At 31.6% G+C, this 13202-nt stretch overlaps 1 protein-coding gene across 1 annotated transcript in view; it reads left to right on the forward strand.

Moving 5' to 3' along the window:
- LOC111640327 (serine/arginine repetitive matrix protein 1-like) overlaps positions 1-13202 on the forward strand; it is a 123334-nt gene that overhangs the window by 9193 nt on the left and 100939 nt on the right. The window contains exon 2 of the mRNA XM_023386341.1: positions 3628-3838. Within this exon, the coding sequence (XP_023242109.1) occupies positions 3821-3838 (18 nt within the window). The 5' untranslated portion in view covers positions 3628-3820. The remainder of the gene's footprint in view (positions 1-3627; positions 3839-13202) is intronic.

Here is a 13202-nt window from a genome sequence, read left to right on the forward strand (position 1 = left end):
TTTATTTATTTATATATACACTGCTGTATATCTCTAATGCAGATTATAAAAGTAAACAAACAAAAATTTAAATTACATAATAAAACCATAATAAATTTCACACCTTAAATTCTAGCAAAAGGTTATAATGAACAAAAATGTTTTCAACTTAATTTGATAGTTTGGGTCACTTACTACTAAAAATTTATAATGAATAGAAGATACTGTAATAGATAGGTAATAGTAGCATATTTATAGATGTGTAATGCCTCTGTATACCTTGTTTTATTGATTTTCTCTCAAAATAAGCCTTGGATCATCTCAGACTTGGATCTTTGTCATGTTGGTAAGGTGAGAGCTGATGTTGTAACACATGGTGTGGAGAATCTTTTTTGAAATATACACCAAGTGACACTACAAACTCATGGAATGCACATTGTGGTTAACCAGCAGTGCTCACAGATTATAAAAAATGGCATTATACATATATATATATATATATACAGTAGAACCTCCATTATCCGGACCTCCATTATTTGGATTTTCGATTATCCGGATTGTTCAAAATAAACAAATATTTTACGAATTTGCTGATTTGCACTTGGCGAATTACGATACTGTTTATGTACGTGATGGAATGCATAACTTTTTTTGTTTCAACAACGTCTCACCCAGCACAGTGGTCGTAAACTCTTAAATATATTTTACGTAGTAATAAAAATATAACTTGACATACGTATTTATAAATAATTTATATTCAAATTACATCATTTCTATGACCAAGGGCGGCGTAAGGCATGGACGACGTGGGCCACCGCCTATGCCTCGCGGTCCGAAGGGCCTCGCGCCTCGAAGGTTTATGCATTACTTAAAAGCCGCGAACGCGACGAAAAAATTTTACTCGTCATAAAACGATAAATAGTTTGTCAAATTTTTATTCATAAAAATGCAGTTTCAACTGCTTTTTATTTTATAAAATCCGTCTTCTTGCGCCACCAGAGGGCCTTTTAAACAATAGGTAGTCTGTTAGCGTTGGTCAGTAGTAGTCCAAATTCAATACGAACATTTGTTTCTTGAAAATTTGATCACAATTTAAATACAGTATTTACTTTTAATATTACCGATGTCATCGAAAAGAAAACGTGAAGTATTATCATTAAAAGACAAATTAAAGTATTTGTTTCGATTATCCGGATTTTTCCTTATCCGGACTACTTTCATCCCCAATTAGTTCGGATAATCGAGGTTCTACTGTATATATAAAAATGGACATGTGTGTCCCTATACAGTGATACCCTGAACTTACGCGATAGGTGGGACCGAGCGATAACCGCGTAAGTCGAATTCGCGTAAGTCGGGGTATAATTTCGCAATTTGTGTAAAACCCAAGTCGGATGTATGTAAGCTAATAAATGTTCTCGTTAATCTTATCTTGTCTTTTGATTCGTTCACGGTCAGAAGAAATCACCACATAGAGTCTCTCAAGTCTCCGTATATATAACAAACACAGAAATAAATAACACAAAATAAATTGTTGCTATGTGTCGATTCCGCGCGACATGTCTGAACATGTAAGCCGAACAATAGTGTGGGGGGATTGAGTAATCGAGAGTTGCTTGGCGCTCAAACAAAAGACGAATCGACAAGATTTGAAAATCGCGTAACTTTGGGTTTGCGTAAGTCGAGGTATTACTGTATTTCACTTTTCAGCCAAAACTACACATCGCACATGAATGGTGTTTGTATGTGGTAGTAGCCCCAAGTCTCCATTCGTGCACTATGGTGGTTGCGTCTCGATAGCTATAAGGGTGCAGGAGATATGGGCTTGAAAGTGGTTGAAAGTGGAAGATTTTCTATTTCAATTTAAAAAATTTTTGAATTCGAATTGGTTTGATTATAGAATGATTGTAAACGTTCCAGAAAATAATTCAAATTGAAAATAGTTCGTTTGACTGGACGTAAAAATTCTCTAATTAGTCTGGAAATGGAGGACCTAATTCTTGCATTCTGTGAAAACGGGTAAGATTGGCTATAATGTAATTATCGTAATCTTCACTATCGTTACTTTTTGCCCAGCAAAGCGGGTCCTTGCAGCTAGATTCTAGATTACTTAGAAAAACAGTCTTTTATATATATAAAAAAAACTATATTACATACAAATGTACGAACAAACCAAGTATATCCAAAATCACATTAATCAAATGTAGTGGTACTGTATCTTGGTACTCAACTAAACAATTAATCACAATCCTCTATAACAAATTTTCAATTAGTAACAAATATTTTAATTTTGTCATCAGTAAAAAGTTTTCTGTCATAAAAATGAGTAACTAATTTAAAAATAAAATGAAACCTTAGAGCTCCCTTAGGGATTAAGAAAAGGACAATGCGATAACAAATGGGGGCAAGAGCCCCAATGTAAGGATGCCCCTGGGGATACTCATCTATTATTATTTGTTCTCATATTTTTATTATTATTTTTATATGCATTTTACGCATGTAACTTTATATTTTTATTTATTTGTAACTTCAAAATCCAGCTATCAGCATTTGAAATATTTATTGTAGAATGGTTTAAAAAATTTTTTTGTCCTATTCGAATGCAACTGACATTTGATTTGTATTTTTTCTTGAGGAAGTTCAATAAAATATAGGTGTGATTGGTCAAAGGGTGTAGAAGTATATTGAGGACAGACAGACAGTCATTCTATTTTATATATATAAATAATAAATTTTGAATAGATAATGTGAGTTCTAATTAAGTTTTTAACCAAATTTATAGTATTAGGTCAAACAATTTTTGTTTATTAAAACGTATTGCTGGAGTTTATTTTAGGTGTGAATTTTATTTTTGACATTTCCTCTAATTTCTTTGATAGTTTCTTTATTGGTGAAGTATATCTGTATTAGTTAATATCTGAAATTCAGTTTAATCAAATATAAAAAAAAATATTTGTTAGATTTTCAAGTAATTTTCATTGTTAGCACAACATTTAGTAACAAATTATTTCATCATCTCTTGTTAATTTTAATAATTAATTATTTAATTTTAATCAATAATTAAGTAATTAATTTGAATATTTAAGTAATTATTATAAATTTCTTTATAGAAAACATTATTATTAGTAGTAATGTTAATAAATATTATTTTGTGTGTTTTTCTTAATTTAACTTATACAGTAGAGCGTCGTTTATCCGAATCAATTGGGGACTGGGGTGGTTCGGATAACTTATTTTTCGGATAACGAATCATGTACGAAAAAATATATTAATTTATCCCATGTTGAAATTTTTCTCCGTTGCGTGTCGCTTCGCGTTGAATTTTCGTCGATGTTAAGCCTAACGAAGACTATTGTATCGTTAAAAATTATTTTTTTATTTTGTACAAACAAAATAAATTTATTGAAAAATATAAAAACAATAAAAAATTATACTTCAGATGTTAATTTAGTATCAAAAACGTAAAATATTTGAGTAGCCCAAGAAATAGCCGAAGATTGCAGCACCACAGCACTAGCGAAAATTTAAATTTGCCGACTGGAATGCTTTCGGATAACAGACGTTTCGGATAACCAGCTTTCGGATAAACGACGCTCTACTGTAATAATATTTATTGTTACTGGATATATATAATTCTGTTCTTTTCAGTTAACCTCTGGGTGATCTAATGATGGATATTGATTTTTGTTCTGAAAATACACAGTAAATTATATGAACTAATTATGAACTAATTGATCATATTCAATTAATAATTCTCTGAGAAAGGAAAATAAAATTTTTTTGAGAAAGAAGGAAATGTGCTTGTATTTCTTTTGTGTTGTTTTTTCATAAAATTGGAAACATGGAAAACAGCTATATTGTAAGTTTTAAAATATTTCGTTTTAATATTAGACATATTTTATTAAATAAATAGTTTCAATATATAATCTGTCATTATATTGCCAAAATTGACTTACCTTAATTCACCACTACATTATCAATATTCTAATATTGAAGTAAGATTCATATTATTGGGTGTGTTTTATTGTAAAGCTGCTTAAAGCAGAAGTTTCTAAATCATCTTTTAACTGCTGTAGTGTTAGTGCAGGAAAGTTTTGAAGTACAGAATATAAAATTTAAGATGGCTACCACAAATGTATTTGTAGAATTGTAAGGTATTTGTAAAATTTTTACATGGAGAAAATGTCATCAATTACCTTCAATATTATAATTTTTATAACATCAGCTGCATTTTTGCACCATTTCTGTTTATAAGTTTGATTTACGAGGGTCATTCTGAAAGAAAAGAACATTTTGATCTGACAGCCATGCAGTTCTCTCCCACTGCCACGTCATAGACCTTCCCATTTTTTTGTGCCAGTCTGATGCTAACAGTGAGCAACAATGATCGTTTACTATCTATAGTGTGACTTTGAAATGTCTGACAAAATTAAAGATCCTGCCAGGTGTGAGGTTCATAGTGTAATATGCTTTTTGAATGTGAAAAAAGTCCACCCTATTGAAATTTACAGACAGATAACTGAGGTTTATGGTAATATGATGGATGAAGCTTCAGTTCGAAACAAACGGCAGGGATTATTGTCCAGAGGCATTGTGCTTCTTCAGGATAACGCACGCCCACATGCTGCTGCGTTGACGAAGAACTTGCTTCAGCAGTTTAAGTGGGAAGGTTTTGAACATCCTTCTTATAGCCCGGACTTGGCTCTGAGTGATTCCCATCTTTTCCCAAAATTGAAGGATTTTTTGGCTGGGAATCACTATGGAAGTGACAACAAACTGAAAGAGGCCGTTAATGACTGGTTCAAGAACTTAGCGGTAACTGAGAGTGCAGAAGGCATAGAAAAGCTTATGATATGCTATGACAAATGTTTTAATTTGTATAGCAACTATGTAGAAAAATAGCTAAGGTATCATATGTGTTGTAAAATAAGTTTTGTTTCATTATCTTAAATAAAAATATCTAGAGAAACAAATGTTCTTTACTTTTAGAATGACCCTCATACATAAAAATAATGTTAAAAACTGCAAAACAGTAGTAATAAAATTTCCTGTTTCAAAAGTGAAAATTGCTTGAAGTGACTTCCAGCAGCTTAACTGAAGCAAGTCTACCAGACAATAAATCCATTAAATGTGTGTCTGCTCCAATTAGATTTGAAACATCTGTTATTACTTATGTAGAAGAATGTTTTTGTTTGTTCTAAAGTAACTTGACAAGAGTGAAGTAAGTGAAGTACATTTAAGACACCTTGACTCATAGACAATACAGATACCTTATTAAGAAGACTGCTACATAAACTAATGCAAACATGCTAAATAATAGCTAGCAGCTCTTGAAACATTAGGCAACTTATCCAGTGCAACAAAATAGTCCTTATCTAACTCTCCCTTACTGATACCAGTACCTTTGTCACTATCAGTTTGGATTCATCTGTGAAGCAGATTAGATCCTGTGGACAAAAGGTCACCCTATCCTTGTGCCAATCCAGACAAGTGGAAAAGACAATTAGATAGTGCCTGTCAAACATAAAACAAGGTAACATCCCATTGGAACCTATCAAAAAGATGTCTTCCTTTATCATGTAAAACTACAAAATACGAAGAGTATTTTTAAAATAAAGTCCGTTTTTGATAAGAAGAAAAATACTGTAAATATTGTTAAAATATATTTTTTCCATATTCTACATACTTTTATCTACTTTTCTACATAATTTCCATTTTTGTTCAAACATTTGTCATACCGCTCAAAAATTTTTTAAATTCCAACTTCAAAGGAATCTGCTGCCTGCTGCGGGAAGACATTAGGCCATGCTGCTTGTCTTATATGACATGGCAGAGCTTTCTCAAGGTCACAATAAGCATCAGAATTGATTGTTGTGCCTCTTGGCATAAAATCCACTAACAAAGTCCCTTTCCTGTACGAAAAGACAGTTACCATGATCTTTCGTGCTGAAATTGAATAACAGATCGTATCTTACAGTTGGCGGGCGACTCAATTTTCTTAAACATTATAAACTTCTACAGCTCAGCACACAGACAGACGATACGGTGCAAATGGTATCTAAACACGCGCAAAGCATGCTGAAAGCAGATGCTCTTGCACACTGCTGTAATCGCGCGTCATTCTCACTCTCATTCACAAACGGACCTTATTTAAAAAATAGCTCTCATAGCAAAAGATCATTTCAAAAAGCTAAGTTGCATTAAACACTCAATTATACAACCAACACATTTTCCAGCCAGTTATCTGACTAACATTTTTAACTCAATTTATAAAAGTCTGCCTCAGGTCACCACAGAAGTTGCATTCCAATTTTTAAAATAATCAAAAGTTCTGTGGTAACCTGAGGCAGACTTATAAATTGAGTCAAAAAACTTAGTCAGATAACCAATCCTTGGCTGAAAAAATGTGTTGGTTGTATAATTGTCTATAAAAATCACATATACATATACAATATTTTTCCTTTAGTTTTCTTCCATTCATTCTTTTTACATTTAATCCATGTTTTAATTGATATTGTTAGACATACTTATTTGTATCTTGAAAGCTATTAAATTTCTGGAAATTATTTCCTATCTAAATAAAAAATATTATTTTTGAAGAACTTTGATAGTCAAGGCACAAGATGCAATAACTGTCATTTTAATAAGCTATAAATTCATTACTCTTTGCATTATTATTATTATAAAGTAAATTTATACAGATAAAAATAATTACTTATATTTAAATTGATAGCCCTGATTCAACTGTGTAATGTTTTATTTTGTTTACATACAACAGCATTCTTTTTTTGTTAACAAATTTGAAATTAAAGTCACTGTCACTACAGTTTTGGTTTATTTATTTCATTTTTTTAAACTCCTTAGTCATGTCCATTCCTGGGTTGTTGGCCACCAGATGCAAAAAAATATTGCCACACTTATTAATTCAATATTATTTAATTAGAAATTTGATATGCAATGTTTACTTTTATATCTATACTGTATTCTATTTATCTAAAAGGTTAATACATATGCAAAAAATATATTTCTTCATTATATTTCCAGTCTGGACTGGAAGTCACTTAATTTCAATTCAAAATTTTCTCAAGAACAGAGTTAAGTAGATGAAAATCAAGACCAGATACAGAAAGTTTAGGGATTGGAGGCCCAGTTAACTATGTACAGCAGCGTTTCTCAAAGTGGGCAATAACGCCCCTTTATGGGCAATGAGTAAATCTAGCGGGCGCTGGAAGCAGGATATTGAACAGTGACCAAAGGTAAAATTGGGGTCACTGAAAGCTGTTCCCTTTCCTCTGCTAAACTGATAAGAGGAAACATTGTGTTTAATGGTTTCCAGATGTTGAGAACAATGTACAGTAAGGGCACAAAGTGTGAGATTCATAGAAAAGTTTTCCTAAGATTATTTCCAGTTCTTTCTCACACAAGAGAAAATGGGTTAGGGGGTGTTGGGTATAACTTTATGGAACAAAGGGTGTGGTGGATCGAAAAAGTTTGGGAATCACTGATGTACAGATTTATGCACAGTCTGGACTGGAAATCGTGTGATTTCAATTCAGAATTTTTACCTTACTATATAGAGCGATAAATTTGGTGTAGAATTGATCTTTATGGTAAACCAAGATCAATAATATAAGGCGTCCCAAAAGAATTTTTCAAAATAATAAATTAATATTAAAATAATGTATTAGTTTAATAAAAAAAATAATAAATTTTGTAATAAAGTACAGTCCCTGGGAATTTATTTCTTAAACATAATATCATCTAAATGTGTTCCGTTATTTCGCTGGCACACTTTTACATGGGAGGCAAAATTTCTGAGAACTGCTCAGCACATGTTCTCTGTGATCACTGCCATTTCATCTCGGATGAAATGGATCCAGATAGACAATTGATCCAGATAGGTAGGATTGTTTCTGTATACCTTTGATTTAAGGTAGTCCACAAGAAAAAATCCATTGGTGTCAAATTGGGGCTATGTGGAGACCAGTTTATGTCACCTCATCTATATATCAATTTTTCAGGAAAAAGTTCACAAACAACCAACATAGACATGTTAGACGTTGCGCCATCCTGCTGGAACCATGTGTTTCGATTAAAACCAAAAGCTTGCAAAGATGACGTGAAAAAGTTGTTAATCATCTCCACATATCGCTACGAATTAACAGTTAATGTGCTACCTGTTTGATCTTTGAAAAAGTATGGGCTGATTATTTCTTGCGCTGACATTACAGCCAAACAGTGACTTTTGGTGAATGAAGTGGCCTCTGATGTTTATGTTTTGGATTCATTGAACTCCAGTAACGGCAGTTTTGCTTGTTAACATGGCCATTAAGGTGAAAATGTGCCTCATCCAAGAATAAAATGTTGTTGAAGGACAAAAATTGATCAACCATTTGGTTAGCAAAGTTAAGCCTCTCAGCACCATCAGTTGGCTTTAATTCTTGAATCAACTATCTTGTAGTGGTGGAGAGACAAGTCTTTACGCATTATGCGATATAGGGAACTTTTAGGAAGATTTAAGACACTTGCCCTTTTGCAAACAGAGAGAGCAGGAATCACTCTAACTGACTGGACTATGCTCTCCACATTTTCCTTGCTTATTGATGACCTTGGTCGCCTTGTCCAAGGTTTGCTTATCGTTGAACGACTCTCTTCAAATTTCCGTACCCGTGTTTTGATGAGTTGAGTACTTGGTGCTTCGTTTATGTGACACAATCGATAAAGATTACAAAATTTTCGCCGTGCTATAATGGCAGAATTATTGTTTTTGTAAAACTCATGCACGCAGCATGCATGCTCCACTTCTGTGAAAAACACTCCATAGTGACTAAATTCCCAAGGATGAGGCTAGTGATCGGCATAACTCCCGTGCCCGTATTGTCAGTTGTGTTCGCACAGTAGGTAAAACAAATTGAGAAAGACTTTTAGGACCCCCTGTATATTACTTGAGCCTCTAAGGTATACAATATTCATATAATCTCATATTTTCTGTGATAAAAGTTATGTGAAAAATAAAGTTGTCATTTTTATTTTAAACTAGCTTACCTGTCGCGCATTGCTGCGATCTCAGAAGAAAGGAAATTCAAGCAAACTCGTTATGATAAAATTCAATTTACATTTTATAATTTTTATTGAAACATTATTATTATTCATTTTCATTGGGAAAACATTTCAAAGTGTCATTTCAATTCTATTTATTTATTGGAGTGTTTGTGGATACACGATATTTTTTGTTTTTCCGTCTGGTGCGTACACGAATAAATCGGAAGATTTTTCGACGCGTGAGCCGGCCACATACAGTTGTCCGTGCGAGAAGCACGGATTCTCCAAATTTAGCCCACACACACACGCTGCGATTGTCAGAAGTGCGATATTCCCCATTTTTATATATATTTTTAAATCCTTTATAATTTTAATTATTTAATTGCTCCTTCCTCTCTTCCTTGGCATTGTTGTGAAATTTCTGATAGTTGGATAATAAACCATTTTATTGTATTTTGTCTTTTTAAATTATTAGATGATATTAAAATTTGGAAAAGAGGATCCCTAGATCGGTAAAATAGGCGAATTTCCTTCTACAACTTCGGTTGTTGTTCGGTATACAGTTAAAGTTTTAACAAAGTTCGAGTGAATACGTAATTAGCAAAAAAAAGGTGAAATAAAGTGATTAAAGAAACATTATTACGAATATCGTAAATAACAGTTCACAAATGCATATATAGAAATATTTTTTGAAGGGGGAATGGTCTTCACAATTTGAAATCGATCAAACACACTGTGCTGCAATGCTCGTGTAAACATGCGCCATCTATCGTAAGATAAATGTACTATGCCAAAAACCTTCGCGGGAGTGTATTAAAAAACTTTCCGAAGTTTTATGGCAATCGTACTATGCCACAAACCTTAGCTGGGGTATATTAAACAACTTCCCAAAGTTTCATGGCAATCGGATAAACGGTGTGGTAATGCATGAAGGACAGACACACACACACACACACACACACACATTCATTTTTATATATATAGATTATAGTGCCAGTTTTTGTTTAATTCTCAAATTTTTTGTTTATGGATTATTTTACTATTACAGGATACTACAAATATGTAGTATCCTGTAATAGGATCTATATTTATTTTAATCTATATGAAGTAATCTATATTTTGATTACCACATACTCATTAATCAATAATCTTTTATTGTCTGAGAGAAAACATATTCAGTAGGTTCTGTTCAGTTTTATGCCATTTGATTTTGAGAACATGAAAATGAATGCAAGAGTAGAACAATGTCTTCTAGAAACTCTTACTCTAGTGTTTTCTACAGTGTGTGTCTAACTCTATAGAGTTTTCTAAAAGAATATTATAATATCTTTATCAGAAAAAAAAAACATATAAATGAAACTCCATAATGAATTCAGACATGTAGATAAAATATTTCATTATTGAAAGGAATAGGAATGTTTTGGGATAAGTGTAAAACAATATATTGTATATACTGTAAGTGTTAAATATAATTGATATTTCACTGTAATTGGAAATAATGTATTCTAAATTTATTTTAAAATATAGTATACATATGATATATGTAGTGTTGTTGCAATTTCTAACTTCATATCTAAAATCCAAAATGTTTGGTGCTAATAGTGTTTTGTTATATACAATATAGTCTACATAAAATATAGTACTGTATTAACTATTTTACGAGTTTTTTGAAATAAATAAAACTAATTAATAAAAGTTGCATTTTGAACACCTGTTCTAGAATTTTTAATTGGTCAGAGGCCAGAGCATTGGCAAGAATAGAAGTCTGTCTTTTGTTCATGTTTGCTTTTTTGATTTAATATCTGTTGTCAGTTTACTACTATTTATTTGGAAAAATTAAATCAAAGCCATTTTACTTTTTAAAGAACAAAAACAAAGATTGAATTTGGATTATAGTTTACAGAGTAAAATTCACAAATTCAGAAGAAACCCTAAATTACACTAAATCTGAGGGTCTTCACAGTTTGGCCCCTTTCATATCTCAGAATTGGATAATGTACTCTAAGGAGGACTATAGGCCTACAACAGAGTCAACTTTTATTCTGAGGTTGCTTGTGTCAGTATGAAAAAATCTATTAACAATCCTTCTGGTGACAGCATAGTTATACAAAATATGTTAATTCAAACTTCAGGACAATACCTATAATTAAAATTAACAGATTACAGAAAACTTATATTTCATTAGCCTTCTCCATTTCATTCTGAAGTACATAAAAATAAAAATACTGTTTGTGAAATCAAATTATATATATATATATAATTTGATTTCACAAACAGTATTTTTATTTTTTCAAATTCAAATTATATATATATATATATATAATTTGATTTCACAAACAGTATTTTTATTTTTTCAAATTCAAATTATATATATATATATATAATTTGATTTCACAAACAGTATTTTTATTTTAACAGATTACAGATATAGATAACAGATATATATATATATGGATATATAATAATAGCTGTTTAATGATGTAATTAATTTAATAAATTCTAATTTATGAGATTAGAAGCTAACAAATGAGTTCTCTGTATGATATGTAATCTCCATTTTCTTACTTGTGTAAGCTTGGAATAGTTTTCACGAGTTATNATATATATATATATGGATATATAATAATAGCTGTTTAATGATGTAATTAATTTAATAAATTCTAATTTATGAGATTAGAAGCTAACAAATGAGTTCTCTGTATGATATGTAATCTCCATTTTCTTACTTGTGTAAGCTTGGAATAGTTTTCACGAGTTATAATCATGTACCATTGTCAGATGTAAAACTGTTATCAGAATATCTGACATTTAAAATAATTATCAGATACTCCATTGTTTGAATCAAAAACTTGTGAAATTTGACAATATTTTTTAATGATGTAGATTAAGTGTGTGTTTTTCTTTTCTTTAAGTTATGCCAACCCACAATTATCTCCTCCAGCACATGTCAGAAAGGCCCACTTCATTGAAATTACACCTGATCCCAACAAATAGAATACACTCCGTAGGGAATTCCAGTTGACCTGAAGAACAAAGAGATTGTTCAAAAATGTTCGTCAACAGCGGTATACAATATATACGCGTCACGCACTGGTTACAGGTTTCGGATAGTGTAGTGTAGATTTCACCCCGGTGCTGAGATTAGAATAGTTTCTGTACGACCTTAAAATCAGTCAAATCTATGAATGGTCACAAAAATGTCAAAAATAAATTTTAACCATACTTTTACAAGATGCACAGGCAAAGAAAACACACATGCAAAGCAAAAAAGTGCAGCACAAAAGTTATGGATTAAATATGTAAATGTGCCAGCAACACCAACCAATGAAAGTTGTTCATGTGGAAAAAATTGTAAATAAAGACTACTGTAACAACAAACAGCATATATAAACTGCTGCAGAATTTATCAAAAACTAGGGTAGTTAAGGTTTTCTACTGTAGTTGTAGTGTGGTCCTTAAAATGCCATGAGGCAAACTTATTTCAGATCTTGTGCTGCAAATTATCATTCAACAGTATGAAAATAGGAAGTTGAAATGTGTGACTGCATTTGCCATATCAATTATATGCATATGCTTTGGCAGTCCACAGTCTATGGTATACTTACCAAATACAAATTAACTGGAACCAATCAACTTGGAAAAGCACATGCAGGTTCAGTTCACATGAATGCCGTATCATTTATTGCTATATTTGGACAAACTGATGCCTAACAACTGCAAATCTGATACAATGGGCAAAAGATAAGTTTCAAAAGTCTGTGTCTGAGTTGTCAGTGTGCAGATATGTTTGCTGAACTACAGTTACTATAGTGCACAGTATAAGCTTTTTTTTTTTTTTTATGCCCTTACTGCTCATAATGAGTACAAAAAGGCCTGTAAAGTACAAGCTCTATCACAATGCATTTGTGAAAATAATGTGTTTAGCATAGGCTTATTTATATTTGGATTGGACTATGTATTATGTGTATTACTGGAATTAAGATCTATGGTCCATTGTGTTAACTTTCTTTATGTTCAGTGATGACTCCGGATATATTTTTCTTCAATATTTGAAGTTAAGACTATTTACAAAAGTATAAATACATTTTCAATATTTGGAACAGTTATATTGGTTTTGAAGATTTTCTTCAAAACCAATATAATTGTTACTTCTGTGGTTGTGTTAAAGGATTAAAAGATAA

This window comes from Centruroides sculpturatus, unplaced genomic scaffold (assembly GCF_000671375.1).
Source record: "Centruroides sculpturatus isolate CEXI.00-Female unplaced genomic scaffold, Cexi_2.0 scaffold1313, whole genome shotgun sequence".
In the NCBI taxonomy this organism is placed as follows: domain Eukaryota; kingdom Metazoa; phylum Arthropoda; class Arachnida; order Scorpiones; family Buthidae; genus Centruroides; species Centruroides sculpturatus.